This window comes from Mustela erminea, chromosome 4, assembly GCF_009829155.1.
Source record: "Mustela erminea isolate mMusErm1 chromosome 4, mMusErm1.Pri, whole genome shotgun sequence".
Classification (NCBI taxonomy): Eukaryota; Metazoa; Chordata; class Mammalia; order Carnivora; family Mustelidae; genus Mustela; species Mustela erminea.
The window spans coordinates 89,567,235-89,588,627 of NC_045617.1; the positions used below are offsets into that span (position 1 = coordinate 89,567,235).

The 21,393-nt window shown below is 55.1% G+C and overlaps 2 protein-coding genes across 4 annotated transcripts; both read right to left on the minus strand.

The window, feature by feature from the left end:
- Positions 1 to 388: 388 nt before the first annotated feature.
- On the minus strand, positions 389 to 15,434 carry CUL7 (cullin 7). Of its 3 annotated transcripts, XM_032340022.1 has the most exons (26): positions 14,988 to 15,433; positions 13,583 to 14,170; positions 12,476 to 12,627; positions 11,833 to 12,333; positions 11,172 to 11,310; positions 10,876 to 11,072; positions 10,353 to 10,581; positions 9,628 to 9,865; positions 9,432 to 9,537; positions 8,246 to 8,473; positions 7,876 to 7,966; positions 7,601 to 7,772; positions 7,328 to 7,433; positions 6,941 to 7,036; positions 6,577 to 6,752; positions 6,120 to 6,253; positions 5,612 to 5,794; positions 5,253 to 5,359; positions 4,986 to 5,168; positions 3,136 to 3,296; positions 2,807 to 3,023; positions 2,459 to 2,723; positions 1,551 to 1,696; positions 1,277 to 1,403; positions 994 to 1,199; positions 389 to 768 (listed from the first exon to the last, which is right to left on the minus strand). In XM_032340022.1, the coding sequence occupies exons 2-26, from the start codon at positions 14,160 to 14,162 to the stop codon at positions 445 to 447; spliced, it is 5,064 nt and encodes a 1,687-aa protein (XP_032195913.1). In that variant the 5' UTR covers positions 14,163 to 14,170; positions 14,988 to 15,433; the 3' UTR covers positions 389 to 444. The 3 variants fall into 3 exon arrangements, with proteins under 3 accessions (XP_032195913.1, XP_032195912.1, XP_032195911.1); XM_032340021.1 differs by having other exon boundaries at positions 7,876 to 8,473; positions 10,371 to 10,581; positions 14,988 to 15,434; XM_032340020.1 differs by having other exon boundaries at positions 7,876 to 8,473; positions 14,988 to 15,434.
- A 283-nt stretch (positions 15,435 to 15,717) lies between these two features.
- Positions 15,718 to 21,336, minus strand: MRPL2 (mitochondrial ribosomal protein L2). Its single transcript, XM_032340030.1, has 7 exons — positions 21,146 to 21,336; positions 17,793 to 17,961; positions 17,101 to 17,242; positions 16,876 to 16,991; positions 16,689 to 16,799; positions 16,319 to 16,392; positions 15,718 to 15,967 (listed from the first exon to the last, which is right to left on the minus strand). The coding sequence occupies exons 1-7, from the start codon at positions 21,239 to 21,241 to the stop codon at positions 15,755 to 15,757; spliced, it is 921 nt and encodes a 306-aa protein (XP_032195921.1). The 5' UTR covers positions 21,242 to 21,336; the 3' UTR covers positions 15,718 to 15,754.
- Between the last annotated feature and the right edge of the window lie 57 nt (positions 21,337 to 21,393).

Below are 21,393 nucleotides of genomic sequence, written 5' to 3' on the forward strand. Positions count from 1 at the left end.
CACAGCATGTCTAATGCTCCCATACCTGGTGCTCGTCAGAACCCAGAGGGATTCTGGTCCATTCCACAAATGAAAACAATGCAGCCCTGCTTAACAATCTGCGCAAGTCACGAGCCTTGGGTCTCCAGCCTACCAGATGAAAGCACTTCAGAGCATAAACTCTGAGAAGGGCTGGAGGTCCATCCCTGGACACTTATTCCCCCTCCCAAGAGGGGGACACCAAGTTACCCCACCCCCTCCACCGCCCTCCCCAGGCTGCCATCTTCACCCTAGCCGTGACGCCTGGCATGGGATGACACAACCTCAGAGCCAGAGGGCTCCTCTCCCTCTTCAGCCAGGAGAGTCTCCACTGCCCCTGTCAGATCCTTAGCAGTCACCACACAGGCCATGTAACCAAACTCCTGCATTTTATTTCCATGGAAAGCCCTGGTCCTATCTCCAGGGCTACCGGAAGGTAGAGAAGCTGTGGGTGCCGGTGCAGGAGGCATAGGGCACGCCCCGAGAGCGGATCTGCAGGGTGTGGAAGGTGAGGGGCGGGTTGGGGCCAGAAGAGCCTGGGTTCAGGGACTCAGTGTGAGGCTCCATCACCGTCACAGGGACCGCATAGGACAGTGTGTGGGGCCGATCATCATGGCGCCTCACGGTGCCCTTGCCCAGGAGGTGCAGGACACAGGAGAGGACATCGGTACTGCCACAGGCAGACCCCTTACCAAGGCTACTGACCAAACCTCTGGGAGGGCACGGGCCCTTCTGCCAGGCGTCCAGGACCTGGGAAGGAGAGGCAAGGGAACACAGCAGGTGGGAGACGCCCAGCTGACTCCACCTCAAGCCCCCACTCCAGGCACAGGCTTCAGGCCAGTGAGCCCTAGCCTCCCCCCCACCAAGACACCTACAGGTTCCACAGCGAACCAGATGCTTCAAGTGTTGACAAGCCTCCTCCTACGGGCTGCACCCCACCCGAACCTCCCTCACCCACAGCCCATCCCCGCCTACCCGACAGACAAGCTGGTCAATGTGCAGCCCCTCGTCCCCATGCGCCTTGAGGATTCGGACAATGAGGCAGTTCAGAAGGTTCCGTCTCTTCTCCAGATTCCGACCCTCTTCATCCTCAGCTTTCAGGTACGTCTGAGGTGGGATGAGCCACACATTGCCCCTCCTTGGCCTGGGCTCCTCACTGGCATCCCGAATCTTGAGCAGCCCTGAAATGAGCGCTAGTCATCAGCAGGAGGCCCATGGGGAGGCTGAGAGCAGAGGCCCCTCTGCCCCAAGTACATACTTCCTGGGACATCCTTTTGCTCTTCAAGGTCCAGGGGGCCTCTCGAAGAGGTAAGAGGCCCAATCGCCTGATCGAGCATGTCTGGAGAGAGCCCAGAGAGCGCCAGCAGACTCTCCACGGAGACAGCCTTAGAGAAGACGAAGGAGTTATTCAGGGCTTCCCTGAACAGTGGAGCAGAGAAGGGAGAAGGGGGGAGAACAGGGAGTTGAGGTTTAGGGAAGAGGGGTGAGGGACAAGGTACAGCGAGCCAGGCTGCCTAGCTGGGGCGGGCCACCTTCAGGTCGTTGAGATACAACAGCAGCCACATCTGCACGGTGGACACATGCAGGGTCTGGTCCCCAAACTGCAGCTCAGCCCGGCCCAGCCACGTCCACTGCAGCCGCCTCTGCGGGCCTCGCTCCAGGGCCGGGTAGCTCTGACCTGAGACAGAGCAGGGAAAGGAGGGAGTCAGGGCTGGTGAGGGGGGACTCCTGGTTGAGCCTTGCCTCTGGTAAGGCACATCTGCCGAGCATGTGCCCCAGTGTTTAGGGATACTATGCCTCCTGGTCTGAACTTCCGGAGCTCAGCCTCTGCTGTGCCTGCTTCGAGTAAGGCTCATGTATCTGGGAGCCCACCCTGTGCCTTGCTTTGTACCAGGGGCTTTGATCAGTACCTTCCAGAAGTTACCCATTTTTTTTTTTTTTTTTTAGGGAGACAAAGCCATGAAGTGAGGGAGGAAGGCCTGGGGCTCTCATCAAACTGGAATATCCATGAGAGAGGGAATGAGGTCTCCCTGCTTAGTCTGGGAACCCCCTCCCTGCCAAAGGGCAGGGTCTGAGTCTCTTCCCCTTTCTGTGTTGCTGCCCAGCCCAGACCCAGACTCCAGCGGGGAACTCAGGCAATGATGACTGACAAGGAGCCAGAACCCTATCGTTTCTGGTGGCCTCAGGTGCCCCTCCCCATCCTCCCCACCTCCCACTCTCTAAAGGGAGTCCTGTGTTTGTTTTAAGGACAGAAAAGGCGACAGCCTGGGGACCTGGTGCTTGCTAGCCCCACCCCTCACTCCAAAACTGAGCTCCTGCCCTTTGTTCTCAAATCCACTCCACTGAGGCTCCTACCCCAGGGCCCGCTCCTACCCCAGGGCCCACTCCTACCCCCACCCCAGACTCCTTTCCGAATCCCATCCTCCTTCTGGCTCCTCACTCTTGCTGTAGAAGTTGGAGTACTGGTTCACGGTGCCTCTGAGGTAGGAGGGCAGGCAAGTTCTGGGGTTGAGCGTGTGGCGGATGGAGGCAATGGGCCAGCAGCGAGGTGACAGGACCAGCACAGACACTTCTGGCATTGCCCCCTCATAGTAGAGATCCTCATCTTCCTCTTCTTCCTCGTCCTCCTCCCCCGTGGCCGCTGCAACCCCAGGTCCGTCTGCTTTCTCTCCCTTGTGCTCCTTGTCGCTGGCCTCGTGGCCTCCCTGAAGGAGAAATGCAGGGTTCCCGACAGCTACCAGGCCTCCTCTGTTTGGTTCCCTGCCTCCCTCCCTGGGCTGGCGCCTACCTGTATCTTCTTTTCGGTGTCGTCCAGCTTCAGGAGCTGCTGATCGAGCCGCTGGAGCTGATAGACATGGAACTGGCGTTGCAGCTCCTCAGACGTGCTCAGGCTGCGCAGCATCTGCTGGGGGAGGCGGTTGGGGAAGCAGGGACCGATCTGCTCCAGCACGGCCCCCTCCAGCCAGCTCGAGCCCACGCTGAGGAGACGGTCGGCCATGTAGTGCCTGTAGCACACGCAGAGTGGGCCGAGCCTCAGGGTGGCCCCACGGCCTGCTCTGGGACTCAGGCCACCCGACACCCCCACCATCCGCTCCCCCCACCCCGCTCCACGCTCACTGGTAGTAATGCTCGAAGGTGGTGGCTATCTCCAGGCCAGAGAAAATGAGGACCGTCTCCAGGCAGCGCTGCAACTGCGCCAGCATCTCCATCCCGCGGGCTCCGCCAATCCTGCTGCCCTGGATCCGCTGGTCGATGTGCCGGGCGAACTGCTCACTCACCTGAGCAGGGAGAAGGGTGCAGGGAAACCATGGACCGGCAGCCAGAGGAGGCAAGCAGGGGCACAGGGGAAGGTCTGAGAAGTGGACAGGAGTGGCTGAGCTGCTTCCTAAGGTGGGTAATGCTTTTACAAAACTCTTTTTAAATTTTTTAAAAAGACTTCATTTATTTATTTGACAGAGAGAGATCATAAGAAGGCAGAGAGGCAGGCAAAGAGAGAGGAGGAAGCAGGCTCCCTCAAGAGCAGAGAGCCCGATGCGGGCCTTGATCCCAGGATCCTGAGACCATGACCTGAGCCTAAGACAGAGGCTTAACCCTCTGAGCCACCCAGGCTCCCCTACAAAACTCTTTTATAAAATTGTCACCAGTTGTGCAAATTGACAACAAGGAGGTGTTTTGGTTTTTTTTTTTTCCACATGGAATGTGTCTAAAAATTAGACTAACCCCAATAATTTAATGTGAGGAAATGACTTACACACACAGGGATGGTCAAACTGCAGTGTCACTGATCAGACAGAAGGGCTGGAGGCAGCTTGAGCAGCTACTGTTCAGCCCCCTGCCCTGCAGCGATCAGCCCGGCTGACTTCATCACCTGCCCAGCCTGATGCCTTAAAAACTGAGAAGAGGGACTTTGTCTATCTTCAGCTCTTACCACAGCACTGGACACAGCTGAAGCACTTATTACATATTTATAGAATGCGGGAAGGGCAGAGGAAATTCTAGTACATCCCTTAGATGGAATTTATACAAAAATTAAAAATACGGACAAGGAACAACACTGCAAAAGGCTTTTAATATAATGGTCAAGAGCGCTTGGGTGGCTCAGTCGGTTAAGTGTCTGCCTTTGGCTCAGGTTATGATCCCAAGGTTCTAGTATGGAAACCCACATTGGGCTCCCTGCTCAGTGGAGAGCCTGCCTCTCCCTCTGCCTGCTGTTCCCCCTACTTGTGTGCTCTCTCTCTCTGACAAATAAATAAATAAAATCTTTAAAAAAAATCTAACGGAGGGGGGCGGGCATTTGGGTGGCTCAGTTGAGTGTCTGATACTTGGTTTCAGCTCAGGTCATGATCTCAGGGTCAGGAGATGGTGTCCTGGGCAGGCGTCCATGCTCAGCATGGCCTCTGATTAAGACTCTCTGCCTCTCCCCCTGTTCTCTTTCTCTCTCTCTCTCACTCTTGCTCTCGCTGTTGCTCTCTCATTCTGTCTCTCTAAAATTAATGAATCAGGGCTGCCTGGGTAGCTTAGTCATTGAGTATCTGCCTTTAGCTCAGGTCATGGTCTCAGGGTCTTGGAATCGAGCCCTGCCTCAGGCTCTTTGCTCAGTGGGGAGTCTGCTTCTCCCTCTCTGGCTCCCCTTCCCCCAACTTACACGAGCATGCTCTCTCTTTCTCAAAGAAATAAAATCTTAAAAATATCTTTGTATAATGGTCAAAAGACAACAGGATAAAGCATTTTAGCTACTTGTGAGTAAACTGTTAAACCATGAACAGGAACAGAAACAAAAAGCTATCAAGGTAATAATACTGGACGGCACGTTGCAGGTCACTATGTGTTTCTTTTGCATTTGAATTTTCAAACACAGGGGTCTGTACAAGCCCTGCTCCTGGCTGAACAGGAGGAACAATGGAGGCCGGGGGACAGGGCCATTTGCAGGGAGGGGCCTGGGGCGGAAGGGAGGACAAGAGGCTCACATGGGCGGCTTTGAGGAATGGGAGCTTCAGTAAGCCTCCGGCACAGCCATTGTGCAGGGCCAGCAGGAAGGCCGCCCTGGGCCCAAACAGCTCGGAGCTCGACTTCTGCAGGTTGTGAAAGTGTTCGCAGTAGCGCGGCACAAAGTCATCATCCCGCCAGTGCGAAGTCAGGAAGTTGTTCACCTGCAGGGAAGCGGCCCTGGGTGAGGGGATGGCTGGGCAGGCCAGCCTCTGGTCCGGCCCTCCGCCCCAACTCCCCTCCTATACCTGCTCCTCCACCACTGCCCCCCAGCAGCGGGTCAGGTTTCTCACAATGCTGCTGGGGAGCCCCCGGGTGGCCAGGGAGCTCCAGTCATGGCTTCGGTTTCTGCCCTCTGTGGAGATAGGGGAAAGGGCAAGAGACAGGGACAGCTCCTCAGCTCAGGGGTCCCCAGACCAGGGTGAGCCCTGGGGCCTTTCCTCCCCATGATGCTCCTGGCTGGGGGTGACCCAAACTGGGAAGATGAACAGTCTGAGTGCGGCGGGAGGGAAAGCAGGAGGAGGGACAGAAGCCTCTAGGGTGCGAGTGCATGAGGGCACAAAGAAATGCTTCTCACTGAGCTCCCACCTGAATCCCAGGTACTCACTGGGGCGGGGAGCAGCCACGGCTGGAGGCGGCGCCTCACAGGGCTCAACGTGCACCAGCAAGTGGGTGAGACGGCGCACCCTCGAGGAGAAAGCAGCCGCACGGCTCTGGGGGTTGTGGGCAGCCTCCCGACACTCCAGGTACTGGTCCAGCAGCCAGCCCAGGGGGCTGATGCCATCCTCGTCTGGAGGTGGGGAAAAACAAGCCAAGGCAGGCCGTCTCTCCAGGGCAAAGGGAGAGGCTGGGCTGGACAGAAGCACCAAGAAGGAGGGATTGGACAGAAGGTACTGGGTGGTGGGGATGGGGTCAGGTAGCAAGGCCCCCCATCTTTATGGTATCAGCTGGCACCTGGGAGACATGGGAAAGGAGATGGGCCCTGGGCTGGTAGAAGAGAAGCACTGGGGTACCAAACCAACACAGGTACCAAAAGGGCCAAGAAGATAAGGCAGGTGGCTCTAGGGCAGAGCAAGAAGGGGCTGGTTAGTGGGGCCAGGGGTCGGAGTGGTTACCGGGGGAGGTGATGTTCTGCACCAGGGGGCTGACCAGGGCCTCCCAGCAGGTCTTGCCCAGTGCTTGGGCGGCCTCGTCATCAGGGAGGAAGCGATCAGCAAAATTCTGCTCCTGCCGCAGAGCCCCATTGAGTCTGAGGGTGGGGATGAGGGAGGCAGGTGTCAGGGGCTTGAGGCATAAGTTACCCCAGCATCCGCATGGCCTAGGACTGCCCGGCTAGCCCCTAGCAACCAGACCCAATCTCTACCCAGTACTTCGAAGCTCTCCTGTGTTAACTGGCACACCCCACCCCCAGCCCACCAGAAAAATCTCTTCTCTTCATTGTTCCTTTCCTTCCCCAAACTGGAGAACCCTCCAGATGCCTCCCCAAGCACATTAGCCCTCCCAAGAGCCCTACCCAGGGTACCGCTCTTACCTTTCATGCACACTCAGCCACACACACACGCTCGCACACACCTAGAACTCAGGTGCAGGAGGCTCCTGCGGTCCTCTGCTATATCCTGACTCCAGGCCTGTGCCCGAACCATGTAGAAGAGGCGTGTGTGACGGCACAGCTGCTCCCGGAACACCGGCCAGAAGGTGGGCTTGGGGCCCAGGACCTCTAAGCCCCGGATGCGTGTGTCAATGCCGCCCTGCAAGGGACACAGGCCTGTCTTCAGCCGACCCAGTCCCCCTCGGAGTGCGCCGGGGTCAGGCACACCTTCGTGCCTTCCTCCTGGAGCTGCCCTGGCCAGGGCTTGGAGCTCTGGCTCAATATCTGGAACAGCTACAGAACCTGGCGCGTCGGAGCTCCAGACCACAGCCCGGGCCCCCGCCAAACCTGCTGGCAGCGCTTTATGCGGATCTGGATGACAGGCCAGAAGCGGTTCAGGTTCTCCAGGAGGACCACCCGGCTGGCGGACGGCATCACGTTGACCTAGTATGGGGTGCAGGGGGCTGTCAGCTCCCTGCATGTGGATGGCAGTGCTGACAGCACCCACGCCTGCTCCAACTCCCTCTTCCTCCCCTCAGCCCAGCAGGTGTTGCGTCCTGACCAAGGGGTCCCAACGCCGCCCTCACAGCTCGGGGCCTGATGCCATCCTAACGGCACAGGGAGAAAGGACTCTACTTTCTCTGGGGCTCCGGACAGGGAAGAACTTAGGAGTTCATGAATCTGGGCAGGAGGGTGGACCCTGCGAAGGGTGATTGCTGGCATGACGGTCCCTACCGAGTTGAGTTCTGTGTTAAGAGAGTTGGGGCTGTCGCCCCCAAACACCACCACCCTCGCCGGCATGTAGCTCGAGTCTTCACCAGCCACCAGCAGAGTCAGCTGCCTGGGAGCAAGGGCGAGGAAACCATCAGAAGCAGAACAAGGCATGGCCTCACAGACACAACCAAGGGGCCTCTGTGGTCATGTTTGGGCTCAAGGGGGCGGTGGTGCATCCCCCAAGACAAACACAAGGCAGTCACCACAAAGCGCGTATGTTGTGGGGCAAGTTACCGGATAAGAACGCCCCGGTGCATGTGCAAGGTGATGTAGTGGGAGCCCGCACTGCCGTTGGACTCCCAGTAGGTCTTGGGGTTGCGGTCCGTCAGCTTGCTGGCCCGGTGGGGGTTGGAGGACACCTCTACCTTCTCCCAGCACTTGTCCTCCTTCACCTCCACACTGGAGCCTGGGGGCGGGGGGCAGGGGTGGCCGTCACAGCCTGGTAGGTATGGAGGGAAAACAGACACAGGTGTGGTGGGGGGTGGTGGAAGCTGGGGACAAGCACAGACCCTGGCACAGGTATCTGAGGAACACGTCAAAGAACGGGATGTTGATGGGTCGGTGGGTCCGTCTGTGGTCTTCGATCTGGCCCAGCACCATCTGCAGCCGGAAGAGCAGAAAGAAGGGTGCGGGGAGGAGAGAAGAGCACGTGCAAACGTGTGTGGAGGAAAGACCTGGCAGCAGTGGGACCTCCTCCAGAACCCTGGTACAGCAGGACCAGGTGGGGGAGGGGTTGCAGAGAACAAATGCCCTTGGGTTCACTGGCCTTGCCTGCCCTTCCCAGCTGCAGGAACACTGCCTCCTCCCCCGCCACTGCTCAGGGTTCATGTTCTCACCCCGTGGTGAACCCACAAGCCTCCGCCTGCCCTCCCTCCTGACCTGGATACAGCCTCCCAGGATGTTGGTGGTGAGTTTCCGGTAGAGGTGGGCATGCTTCTCACACTTGAACACCATGTCCCGCAGCTCCTGAGCCAGCTCCAGTTTTCCCAGGTGCTTTTCCAGGGCCTTGGAGATGGCATCTCGGGCTCCCAGCTGATTCAGGACCACGGCATAGTCCCTGCTCACGGAGGCCAGGCGGTGCAGGAAGAAGATCAGCTCCTGGAGCACCTGCGGTGGGGACAGGGCTGGAGACTAAAGGGCACGAGGTCTGGGGCATCTTCAGGAGTATTTCGTATGCACCCACTGTGGTATATAGGTGCTGGAGTATCGCAGTAAACAGACAGCAGAAAGCAGGGAGACACAAGGGCTGGGTGGACTCGGAGAACCCAACGCAAACAGACAAGGAAAAAGCTAAGAGGTGCTCTCCATCCTGGGGTGCTTGACGACTGAGGACGTTGGCAACAGGTGCAGAGAGCTTCCCAGGTGGTTCCTTTTTAGGCCCTGTCCCAAAACCAGGTTTGGGGCTGCATTTTGAGATGCTCAGGCCCTAAGCACCATACCTGATGGTAGGGAGGGGGTGGGAGGGATGCTCAGTGAGTCCAGCTCTGAAATGAAAATCTGGGTAACCGCCAAAGGTGTGCACTGCAGACACCCACTGCCAAGCCTTCCAAGCCCAGGACCTCTCTGTGGCGGGGGACCTTGAGATGTGAGGTCCCCTCTGCCTCCTTCATCCCCATGCCCCGACAGGCCTAGCCAGGAGCCCCTGAGGCTTCTCATATAACAGAAATGTAACCTTCTGTGTAAGAAAGAAGATGACAAATAAGATTATATGCTTGGGCTTATTTATATTTGCATAAGGACACACAGGAAGGACACATAAGTTAAAATGAGCGGTGACTAACAAGGGACATGGGGAGAGGCACTGGTAAAACTGGACGGAAGTGAGAACAGGTGGAAATGAGAATTCTCAGTGTAGACCTTGTTCCTCCATTTTGATTTAAACCTGTATGAATGTACTACCTATTTGAAAAAAAAAAAAGAATTCGATTTTTAAAACAAATCCCAGACCAGGAGCACAGAGGCTCCACTGTGCCCTCTGGAGCCTTGCCCAGGGGGTTTGCCCTCTCAGAGGCTGCCTTGTGGCCTCTCCCTCCAGCATCATCTCCCCAGAGCAGGGTGAGGGTACCTCTCGGTCAGTGTCTGGTGACCGCAGGCAGGCCATGCAGGCGTCCATGGCCTCGTGCCAGGGGAGCAGCGGCGCCTCGGGGAAGTCCACCAGCTGCATCAGGATTCTGGGGAGTGGGGGTGGGGAGGCAGGAGGAGAGAGATGTGCAGCTAGCCTCAGGGACCCCTTGGTCCCATGCCCCGCCCCACCCCCTCACCTCAGAACGGTCAAGTGCAGGGGCTTGTTGGCTGCCGGGGTGGCAAGGCTCCGCATCAGTGTAAGGAAGGGCTGGGGCTGCCGCTGCAGCTGGAGCAGGAAAGGCTTGATCTCTGTCTCCTGGGGCCCCCCTGAGCTGAGGGCGTGCTCCAGGTCCAGGAAGGTCCTTCCAGGTGGACCGCAGCCCTCCATCAGTCGCCGCAGAGGAGTATCAGGATACTGTGTTGGGGGTTCTTTTCCTACAGGAAGGTGGATGTCACAAGAGTTGGCTGTGGTTGGTGAGGTTAGCATCAGAAAAGGACAGACACATTCATAATTCCTAATTTCTCCTAAAAATGTTTTTTGGGGGGCAGGCGTCCCCCGAAAATTAGTTTGGGGATCTTAGGGCATCTCTAACTGTTTTTATAAGACTACTCTGTGGCAAATCTTATGTTTCATACTCTTAAAATAGCAAAGGAGCCTCCTGTCTGCAAATTGCAGAGCGTTTCCCTCTATCTAAAAGCATGCAATAATTTGGCTTTCTCCACACCAGAAAAAGTTCGGTGTGGGGGTTTATGAGGCTTCAGATCTCTTTCAATGTTCTGACTTTCCATCCTCCCCCGCTCACTGGAGGTAGCTGCTCTATGCGGGTGCCAACTCTTCCAGACAAGAGGACACCTGTCCTGGGAGGAAGGCCCCCTAGAGGCCAGCCTGCAGAGCTGCTGCAAAGTCATCCCGGCGCCCCACCTTCCTCTCTGGCTGCACCTGCTGATTCCTGAGGCTGAGCCTGGGCTTCCAGCAGGGTTGGGTAAGCTGGCTGCCCTGCCAGAGCCTCGGGCCCATATTTCCTGTAGACACGGCAGTTGAGCAGGTCCCTGAGAGCGCTGTCATCGAGTCGCTGTGGCAGAGCCAGCAGCAGGTCCTGGGCCAACTCTATAGGCACGGCCAGCTCAGCCAGGATCTCGTCATCCAGAACCTGTGGTTGGGGAGAAGGTCTCACTGCGGTAGCCCCGACCGGCACAGACGCTCTGGGAGTACTTGACAGGGGTGGGGAATCTCAGCACACACCTTCTCTACCCTGAAACTCTCCTGGCTGGCAGCTGCCTCCTCCCACACAGCTGGCCAATGCCTCTGAACATTCTAGATACCCTCCGCTGCAGCCCCTGACACTGCGGACCCCTGCTCCCCGTCCTAAGCCTCCCAAATGCTCTATCAGCCCAGCCCCTGCCATGAACCCTCCAACTGCTGGGTGTCTCCAGGCTGACTCTACCTCCCCATCCAGGTTCTCCTGCAGAATCTGGAGAACCTCCTGATGGTCGGGGCCGTCCAGCTTCTTGATGAAGAAGAGGAGCTCCCACCACTCCGCCTGGGACAGGTGTTCACTCTCCTCAGCATCCTCATCCTCAGGCAGCACGTAGGGCACCGCATAGAGCTCTGTCATGGGTTTCCACCGCCAGGAGGGCACAGCTGTGGAAACGAGTCCGAGGGCCCAGGGATGTTGTTGCCTACCCAGCCAGACTACCACTCCTGGGCTCAGTGCTGACCCTGCTTCCTCTCCGGGCTCACCTATACCCAGGGCTCCACTGACCACTGCCCTGTGGTAGTCCTCAGCCTCAACCACATCCTCAATGTCTTCCTCAAAGCCCAGAATTTCCAGCATGTGCCAGTGTACCCAGTAGGTGCGGCCCGTCGACTCCCACAACACCTGGAGGATGGGGAGAAAAGAGAGGGAAGGGGAAGAGACGGCTCACTTACTGGCTGGTGGTGGCCCAATGATGACACACAGCTCTCTGGTTGACCACCTGGCCAGGTTTGGAACAATCTCCAAACAACACAACGCTGGCATATGGAGGACACGAACATGTACATAAAGGCCACCTTCTCATGGGAATAAGCTGTTTCTCCTCCCACCCATCCTAGATGCCTTATGCCCCCCACCCCAAGGAGCCTCCTGGCCTCAGCTACTCTCTCCTTGACCCTGACCTTTGGGAAAATCTTGCTCTATCCATTTCTTCCTGGGAGTAAATCTTCCTAACCTCATGGCCTCCCCAATCCCGATTTCCTTAGCCTTCCAAATGGCCCACCTCTCACTTGCTGACCCCCTTTAACCATTCCAATCCCCACGGGGTTTTCTCCAGAGGTGGCCTGCCAGAGCCCCTGCATGGAAGCCCCAGTTATGCTCCCCCAGCTAGATCCCCAACAGCGTTCCCCATGCACCCTTGCTCACCTGCACAGGGGGCACGCCGTTGTTGCTCTGGCGGAACTCGCCCTCGTCCCCAGCGCTGACCTCCTCGTAGTCATCCAGCATGCGCACTCGCATCCCAGGCTGCAGTGTCTCTCGCACGTACAAGGCATAAGTGTTGCCACTTGCAAACTCAGAGCGAGGGCGGAACCTCCTTGACCTCCTAATGGAGGGCTGGGCCCGGGTGGGTGGCAGCCCCCGGCCAGCCTCCGCCATCTGGGGCTGGAAGATGGAGCAGGAAGACCGGGCCAAGGGCCCTTGTCTGCTCGAGGCCCAGTCCCAGCGCATGGCCTGCACCAGCTCTGAGATCAAGGTGCCCATGGCCATGCTGAACTCCAGCTCCAGTCGATCCCTTTCCGCACTCAACTCCTCAGGAGAAGAGCTGTTCTGGGCCCCTGGTTCTGCAGTGCTGTCATTCAGCTGGTCCAGAAGGGAAGTGACATGTAAATAGCGCTTTACCAGGGAGAAGAGCAGCCTTCCCGGAACCTGTGGGATGAAACCTTTGGCCTATATCCACCTTGTCCCAGCTTCAGCTCCTCTTTCCACTCCATCCTTTAAGGACCAGTACAAAGACCTGGTCCCTCGATCCTGTTTATAGCACCCACCCCAGTACCTCCCCACAGAATACCTGTGGCAGCTGAATGCCCTCAAAAGACATGGGATGTTCAGAGAGCGTGGCCTGTGCGAACAGAGCCAGCAGAGCACAGCGGCTGTCAAAATCCAGGTGTTTCTCAATGGCCTCTTGCTGGCTCAGCGATAGAAGAATCTGAGTCCGGGTCCCTGAAACCCACACCCCAGTCAGGAACAGCTCCCTCACACTGCCCTTCCCAGGCATCCCTCCTAGACCCTCTACTCTCTCAGTACAATCCCTTTGTCATCACACATTAGGGATGACCTGATCTGACTTGCTTCAAAAGCAACAACTTGGGGTGCCTGGGTGGCTCAGCTGGTTAGCCATCTGCCTTCGGCTCAGGTCATGAACCCAGGACCTGGGATCGAGCCCCACCTTGGGGTTCCTGATCAGGGGGGAGTCTGCTTTTCTCTCCCACTCCCCCTGCTTGTGTTCCCTCTCTTGCTGTCTTTCTCTGTCAAATAAATAAATAAAATCTTTAAAAAAAACAATAACTGGGGTGCCTGGGTGACTCAGTCAGTTAAGTGTCTGCCTTCGGCTCAGGTCATGATCCCAGGGTCCTGGGATCAAGCCCCAGGTCAGGCTCCTTGCTCAGCAGGGAGCCTGTTTTTCCCTCTCCCTCTGCTTGCCAGCCTGCCACTCCCCCTGCTTGTGCTCTCTCACTATCTCTCTCTCTGTGTCGAATAAATAAATAAATAAATAAAACATTTAAAAGAAAAACAATAACTTCTTTTCTATATACATATTTTGTATAGATACATATCTTACAGTAGTCTAATATCATAACTTCCTTTGTATAGAAATCCAATTAATATGAGGTTTTTGAGGATTCAGCCCTTCCTCTTTCTTTTAGTATTTTTTTTTTAAAGTAAACTCTATGCCCAAAATGGGGCTTGAACTCATGACCCTGAGATGAAGAGTTGCATGCCCGCCTGACAGAGCCAGCTTTCCTCTTCCTAGGGAGATGTCCCCACCTCCCTTCCTACCTCCTTTCTTCCACCTCAGCAGAATCCCCCAGGCACTGATGAGGCAGGGGCTCCTGCCACAGTGTCCTGTGAGGCCCCGAGCTGACCTAGCTTCCTTTCCCCCCACACTGTTCCTCACCAGCATCATGGGAGGCCAGGGCTTGGATCATCCGGCCCGCACTCCAGCGGATCTGATAATCAGGACTGCTCAACATGTGCATGAGCAGGTCCAGGACCCTTGGGTCTTTGAACACCCCAGTCAGAGGCTCGATGCTGGCGTAGGCGCTGAGTACGTGCACAGTATGAAGAAGAGGAGCAGGAGGGATGGTGCCCACACACTCCTCCAGCTGCCGGAGGGCCCTCTGAATCAAAGCCTTCACATCGGTTTCCATTTCCCCCAGCACAGACTTGTCCAGGGCCCCAGCCTCCCCTGCAATCTCCTGAGAGGGCCCGATGACCTGGCCATCCTCGCCCAGCATCTTGTGGCAGTTGGCGTAGATCTCGTCATTGGACATCCACAGCAAGATGTGTTCGGCCTTGCAGTCCACTTGGCTAGAGCCCCCGTCCCCGTCATCCCCACGCCGGAGGATGAGCCAGCGAATCTGGTACTCAGGATGCCCATCGTGGCCCACCCGCTGGCGGATCAGCTCATCTGGATAGGCGTGCAAGCCCGGCCCCAGGGGCACTCTGAATTCCCTGTAGCGGAGCTCCCCCACCATGCCGGCACCTGAGACACACAAGCAGGAGAGAACAGCAACCTAAAATGAGAGTGGGAGTTGAGAAAATCAAGGTCGTCCAGGAGTTGGAGAAGCAAATGTGGTCACAGCTGTCCGGTTGTCTGGGGTAAAAGCAGGGCCCAGGAGCTGCCTGCTACAGGCTGGGTGGGGCCAGGCCTCACAGGGAACACTGGGGTGTTTGTTCTAAGAGTACAGTATTTGGTTGCAAGGAGGGTCCAAGACCCTGCAGCCTGGAGTGGGTTGGTTTGGAGCAGTGGGAAGGGGACAGCAGGGGCAGGCCTTGGTGTTACAAGTGAATCCCAAGGCCCTGGGACAGGCAGCACCTCTGAGGAGATACATGTTGCCCCAGAGGGGTGTGTGTGGGGTGTGGGTGTTGTTGGGGAATGTGTCTGGAAGGGATGCCAATGGCTGAAGCGCAGGAGTGTATAACAGGCACAAGAAATCCGGAGAATTGTTGGTGGAGTGGGGTGGGGGGAGGGCAAGGCGCGATGGGCTGGGAGGAGAGGATGGAGGACTGGAGGCGCCGGAGGAGCAAGGTCGGTGGGGGCGATGCAACACGCAGGACAGTGTCGCGGGAGACCCGGTGGGTGAGCGGCGGGAGGCAGGTGGACCGGAGGGGCCGGGGGTCGCGGCAAGGTACGGGGGAGGGGGCTAGGCCAGATGAACGAGGCACTGGATCCCAAGTGCAATCCCAAGGCACTGCAACTGGGGTGGGGGAGCGCGAGATCGGGTGGGCACGCGGCCGCTGGGCGAGTGTGTGGAGGAAACCCAGGGTAGGGGCAGGGGCCGCGGCGGGGCTCTGGCCACCTCAGAAGTCGATGGGGGTCCCGGCGCGCGGCCTGTCCTTCGCTGAGCTAGGGACGCGGTGAAGACGATGGCGGCGATGCTGGCGGAGATTTGGGCCCCGCCTGGGCCCCCGAGGGGGGTCGAAGCCGAGAGGCGGGAGGGGGCGTGTCTCTGAAGGACAGGCGGGCGGGCAGGGGGCGTGGCACGCAGGGAACAGCACCTTCGGGCGGCCACTGTCACCACCCGCCCCCACAGGTCAGCAGCCGCTCCGGCGGGGCGGGGCAGGGCGAGATGCGACCCGGCCCAGACAGCGGCACCACCCGCCCAGCTGCGGGAACTCCGACACCCGCCCGGAGCGGCCGCTCATTTCCGCCGGGCCTAGCGGAAAGCTGGGGGCCCTGGGAGAGCGCCGGGGCGGAGTCGCCGGTGCCACCTCGGCGACGCGCGGCACCTCCTCCTCCACGCCGCCCTTTCCTCTTCCTTTTCGTCTTCCCTCCTCCCACCGGAAGTGCTCTCCCCAATTCATGAAGTCAGAGCTGGATTAGATCTTGGAGGTCATTTCTAACCCCCTCCTCCAAACAAGGGGTGGGGGCGACGGCTTGAAATGCGAGGGGTGGGGGAGGCGCGCAGCTCCAGTCTTCACCGCATATCGTCCTTTCCTTTCCTTTCTCCTCTCCCACCCTTTTTGCGCCTGTGTTTCTTCCCCGGTCTAGTATGTACCATCCTCACTCCCAAAAAAACCAGTAATAGATAAAAATGGGGGGCGATTTTATTAGAATCCAGGGATATCAGCTTTGGGCAGCTGCGGAGGGCAGCTTCACGTAACTCTTCATGGGGGGCAGTGGCCGAATCTTGCGGCCAGCCCAGCCCCCCTTGCGGTGCCATAGTCCACTGGAAGGCCTCTTGCCCAGCCAGCGGTTTCGCCCAGCCTTGCCGATGACACGTTTGTTGTGATCGACGTTGGATACCCGGCCGACTGTTGCGATGCACGTTTCCAGAACCTGACCAAAAAAGCAGTTGGAAAAGAATGCATCATAGGGGAAGAACCTGTTTTTGTTGCCTGTGTGACTCTCGGCAGAGAGTCTTTCACTGAAAGAAGGGAGAAGACAGGAGAAAACCACAGCATAACTGAACCTGAGTGCAGGTGCTATGGTTGGTAGAAAACAAAAGGCACTGTTCCTCTCCCATTACAGTGTCAGCCTGACAGGGCATGCCTAGTCACAGGGCAGGAAGGGACACACCTAACTCATGGTGGTTCCTCACATGAAACACCTGGGAACTATCCCAGGCCAGAAAGGTACATTCCAAAGATTCCTCCTTTGTTGATCCCTCCCACCTGTATCCACGCACACCTGCATCTGCCTCTTGGAGGGCAGCTGGATGATGGCCGTCCCATTCACTTTCCGTAGCAGCACACCACACGTCCCTGGGGAAGGCAGAAACAGCTTTGCCACACTCCACAGGGAAGAGGTGGGGACAAATTCATAAGGGGACATACTGCATACCCCGCCCTTTCTTTGCCCTTAGGAGCAGATACACCGCAGCAGGAACCATGCAATGATTAAAAACACCAGCACCTCTCCACCCTCATTTTCCGTGGATTTTCCCCTCCTTTTCTCTGCCTGCGGACCACAGGTGGCCCCAGAGGTTCAGAGAATTGGGACCTCAGGTACCCTTTGGCCTCAGGTATCCTAAGACTCCCAAGTAGCTCTTTCCTCATACCTGCGGCTCGGATATACTGGGCCCCCCGGCCTGGCTCACTCTCCACGTTGTTGACAAGGGTCCCCACAGGCAAGGCCCCAAGAGGATGTGCGTCCCCTTCCCGAGCAGCAACTAAAAGACAGAATTTCATCAGCCCCAGACCCCTTGCAGCCTCCAAGCCCATACACATCTGGCAGCCATCTCTCACCTGCCATTCGGCCTATGTGGTCAGAGTTCAGGATGACATCTCCAGCCTGCATGTTTTCTGTGGCAACGATCCAGCGTTTCCGGCTGCCCCCAGCAACCAGAGCTATGTCTGCTGATCTGTTTGGGGTGAGGGACATATGAGCAGACCATCTAGGCAGCCCTACATCTGAAAACCCATAGAACAGTCATACAGCTATACCACCATCATCTTACATCCCAAACTTGCCTACAGGGATCATAGCGGACCACGATGACCTTCTCCTCAAACGGTCCTGGCTTCGTTTCCAGCTCAGGCCGGAAGCGCAGAAAGTCAATCATGCGATAACGCTGCTTGTGGCCCCCACCAATACCATGCACTTGGATTCGGCCTGTGGTCAGGAAAGTGCAGAGACAGGACTCAAGTCAGATGAATCAGCTCCCAGCAGTAAGAATAGGCCCATCCTGTGCAGAAAGCAGTACTGCCTAACCTTATGACACAAGTGGAAAATAATGTATTTGCACAGCACACTTGGTAAAGGGGGGTGGGGAAATACCTACACAGAGTTTGGTAAAAACTTAATTATAGGATATTGAAGTTATATAAAACCTCCAGACAAAATCTCTACAAATTACTTAATTCAGTAAGTTTACTGAGAATGATGGAAATAGTGCTCAGCTGTTGAAATTTCTGAAGGACGTGAAGAATGTACACTTCATGTGTATATCTGGTTTTCTTCAACTATCTAAATGGTCTTTAGGAGCACAGAATACCTTTCTGTTGCTTTGTATTCTACTCTCTGGTTCTTACACACACACTACATGCAGAAGGAGTCCAATAAATGCTTTTTAATTACATTCCTCTGCCTGTCAAGAAATAGATCTGGGATCCTAACATGTTTTTCCCCTTTAATGCATAAATCCTCTCGCTCTTGCTCTCACCTGTGTGGTTTCGGCCCCCAGACTTCCTCATCTTCACTGGTGTAATGGTGTACTTGGTACGACTCTTCCAGGACACAATATTCGCACTAAGGGCCACGGAGGTAAGCAGTGGGCGGCCGGGGAGCAACACTGAGGAAGAGGGCAGCTGGAGAAGGGTAGACCTTGTCACCTAGAGATAAACAGAAATCTCTATGACTTGAAAGGTAACTGAAGGAGAAGCACCAGAGAACCAAGGGTGAAGGTAAAAACCCAGCAGCCTACTTCCTTCTAGGAATGTCCCAGACCCGCCATCCAAAAACTCTACCCTTCACTGCTTGCACACATACAAGGCTGGAAAGTTTATCTAGGTGTATGTGTGTTGATTACTTCTTCTCATTTGATCCTCTAACCTCTGAAGTATTTCTTCAATGGAATGTTCTTTCCTTGGGGCACCTTCCAAATTTCGCTCAAAACTCTCCTTCTCTGGGTAACTCTTCCTTCTTTAAACAACTTCCTTTTCCAAAGCTGCTAACTTTCACACATTCGTATGCCATCAGCACCAATGCCTGTGCCCCTCTGCATTATGTTTCTGGGAGTTTTCCAGGTGTGAATGGAGGGGAGGGATCATTTCTGTCTTGTTCCCTGCTGTATTCACAGCATTTTAGAGGAGGTTGCTTTCGTTTTGAATTTTAAGTATGCATCTGCCAAACTCTACCATCATCCAGAAAGGTCCAGAAGAACAAGACTTACACTTTTTTTCTGTGACTCACCAATCACCCCCTAGGGACACTGAAGGATACCTTTACCTTAGGCTACTAATCTTGTTATTTGGGGCTGCATTCTCTAATCTCAGCAATGACTCATCTTCAGTAGTTAATTAAGAGCCCAGGCTTTTTTTTTTTTTTTTAAGGATTTTATTTATTTATTAGAGAGAGAAAGAGTACAAGCAGGGGGAATAGCAGGCAGAGTGAGAGAGAGAAGCTGGCTTCCCGCTGAGCAGAGAGCCCAATATGGGGCTTGGATCTCAGGACCCTGGGATCATGATGGGAGCTGAAGGCAGACACTTAAACAACTGAGCCACCCAAGCACCCCAACAGCTCAGGTTTTGAAGCCAGACGGTTTATAGCTTCAATACCAGGTATACGGGGCACCTGGGTGACTCAGTTGGTCGAGCGTCTGCCTTTGGCTTCAGTCATGATCCCAGGGTCCTGGGATTCAGCCCCATGGTGGGCTCTCCGCTGAGCAAGAAGCCAGCTTCTCCCTCTTTCTCTGATCCTCCTTCCCACTTGTGCTGCCTCGAATTAAAAAATCTTAAAACAAGAAATTATTTAGCGGTGCCTGGGTGGCTCAGTGGGTTAAAGCCTCTGCCTTCGGCTCAGGTCATGATCCCAAGTTCCAGGGATTGAGCCCCATGTCAGGCTCTCTGCTGAACGGGGAGCCTGCTTCCTCCTCTCTCACTCTCTCTCTGCCTGCCTCTCTGCCTACTTGTGATCTCTGTCTGTCAAATAAATAAATAAATAAATCTTAAAAAAAAAAAAAAGAAATTATTTAAAAAAAAATACTTGGGTGTTATGACCTTGGACTGCTGATGAGTTTTCTCATGTAAAATGGTAATGGTAACCTTATATAGGGGTTGAAAGGACATTGAAAGGGGTTAAATTGACATTTAAAAAAAATATTTTATTTATTTCTTTGACAGACAGAGATCACAAGTAGGCAGAGAAGCAGACAGAGAAGAGGAAGCGGGCTCCCTGCTGAGCAGAGGGGGCTCGATCCCAGGACCCTGGGATCATGACCTGAGCGGATGGCAAAGGCTTTAACCCACTGAGCCACCCAGGGCCCCTAAATTGACATTTAAAATGTCAATTACTTATACTTGGCTTCAGGGCTAATCCTTATAATTCAGCTGCTGCCTGCAGTGTCTTCTGGAAAACTACTTCAAGGGTGATTTTCTGTTACATTTTAACAAAATTTTAAAATCACCTTTTGGGCGCCTGGGTGGCTCAGTGGGTTGGGCCTCTGCCTTCGGCTCAGGTCATGGTCTCAGGGTCCTGGGATCGAGTCCCGCATCGGGCTCTCTGCTCAGCAGGGAGCCTGCTTCCCTCTCTCTCTCTCTGCCTGCCTCTCCGACTACTTGTGATTTCTCTCTGTCAAATAAATAAATAAAATCTTTTAAAAATAAATAAATAAATAAATAAAATCACCTTTTGCTACACCTATTCTTTCCATGTGCAGCCAACTTTCAAAAATTACCAGTTTGGTGAAAGGCAAATTAGATCATCAGGAACCAGAATACTAGTGATTTCTCATCTTGACTTTTTAAAAAATCCTAACATGAAGTGAATTTGACTTGGAAGGCAAATAGCTATTAGGGAAGCAATTTGCTATTGTTACAGAGTTATCTGTAATTTCTTTGTTTAATCGAAAAAAATGTAGAAATGTATGCAAAGAATTTAAGACAAGAGTACTGGATGCTTTGTCATAGGCTTTTCCCTTCAATTCTCTTCGAGCAGCAGGAAACAGTTTTTCTATATTCCCTCCGCTTTACCTGTAACAATTTTGTTTTCTACTGTTAATTATATTGTGTATTTATAGTTCTATGCTTACTGTTGTGCATATACTGGCAATGAAACTGTACATAACATCACCTGAAAGAAGTGGGAAAAAAGGGGGGGGGGCGGGAGCGCCTGGAGGGCTCAGTTGGTTAAATGTCTGTCTTCAGCTCAGGTCATGATCCCGGTCCCGGAATCGAGCCCCTCACTGGGCTCTCCGCGCAGTGGTGAGTCTGCATCTCCCTCTGCCTCTGTGATCCCTCTTCCTCTGTGATTGCTTTCGCTCTCTCTGAAATAAATAACACCTTAAAAAATAAATAAAATGGGGGCGCCTGGGTGGCTCAGTGGGTTAAGCCTCTGCCTTCGGCTCGGGTCATGATCTTAGGGTTGTGGGATCGAGCCCCACATCGGGCTCTCTGCTCAGCAGGGAGCCTGCTTCCTCCTCTGTCTCTGCCTACTTGTGATCTCTGTCAAGTAATAAATAAATAAATCTTAAAAAAAAATAAAATGTCATGATAGTTGTCTTAAAAAAAAGGAGCTGATTTACTTAAGATGTCAATTACTTATGATTGGCGTATGACTGGGACTCAATGTCGGTTATTACTGAAACCTGTACAGTGACCTGTAAAATACTTTCACTTCCAGTATCTCGTCTGAGGAAACCAGCGACCCTGTGGGACAGCAACACTTGCAGAAGAGAAAGCTGAGGCTGAGACCCAGGCCGGCGTGATTCCTGATCAGACTCACTTCCTCCGCCTCCCGTCCCAGGGTGCCCTCTCCGGCGGCCCGAACACAGCCTCATTTCCAGATAGGGTGCATTACCTGCGCGGCCGGGAGCAGGCTGGGCCCGAGGGCAGCGACGGCTGGGGGCGTCAGGCTCAAGGAGCCCAGAGCGCGAGTCAGTACCCTCAGAGCCATGAGGGCACCCAAGCCCCGCCGGACTCAGCACACCACCATGACCCTGAGCCAGGCCGCCGGGCGTCTCTAGATGACGCTAACCAATCCCGGTGCCGTCGCTTTCTCCTGACGTAAGGAGGTGGGCAGAGAACCCGAGACCAAGGTGGATCTCT

What these genes read in the sequence shown, in the direction of transcription:
- MRPL2 (XM_032340030.1), bottom strand. Translation starts at nt 21,241, where the DNA reads ATGGCTCTGAGGGTACTGACTCGCGCTCTGGGCTCCTTGAGCCTGACG. An exon ending in GTCCGCTATGATCCCTGTAG is followed by an intron (nt 16,992 to 17,100) that starts GCAAGTTTGGGA and finishes CACCCCAAACAG; the next exon opens with ATCAGCAGACATAGCTCTGG. An exon ending in CCAGTATATCCGAGCCGCAG is followed by an intron (nt 16,393 to 16,688) that starts GTATGAGGAAAG and finishes TGCCTTCCCCAG; the next exon opens with GGACGTGTGGTGTGCTGCTA.
- CUL7 (XM_032340020.1), bottom strand. Translation starts at nt 14,162, where the DNA reads ATGGTGGGGGAGCTCCGCTACAGGGAATTCAGAGTGCCCCTGGGGCCG. An exon ending in AGGGCATTCAGCTGCCACAG is followed by an intron (nt 12,334 to 12,475) that starts GTATTCTGTGGG and finishes TTCATCCCACAG; the next exon opens with GTTCCGGGAAGGCTGCTCTT. An exon ending in ACCTTCGAGCATTACTACCA is followed by an intron (nt 3,024 to 3,135) that starts GTGAGCGTGGAG and finishes CGTGTGCTACAG; the next exon opens with GCACTACATGGCCGACCGTC.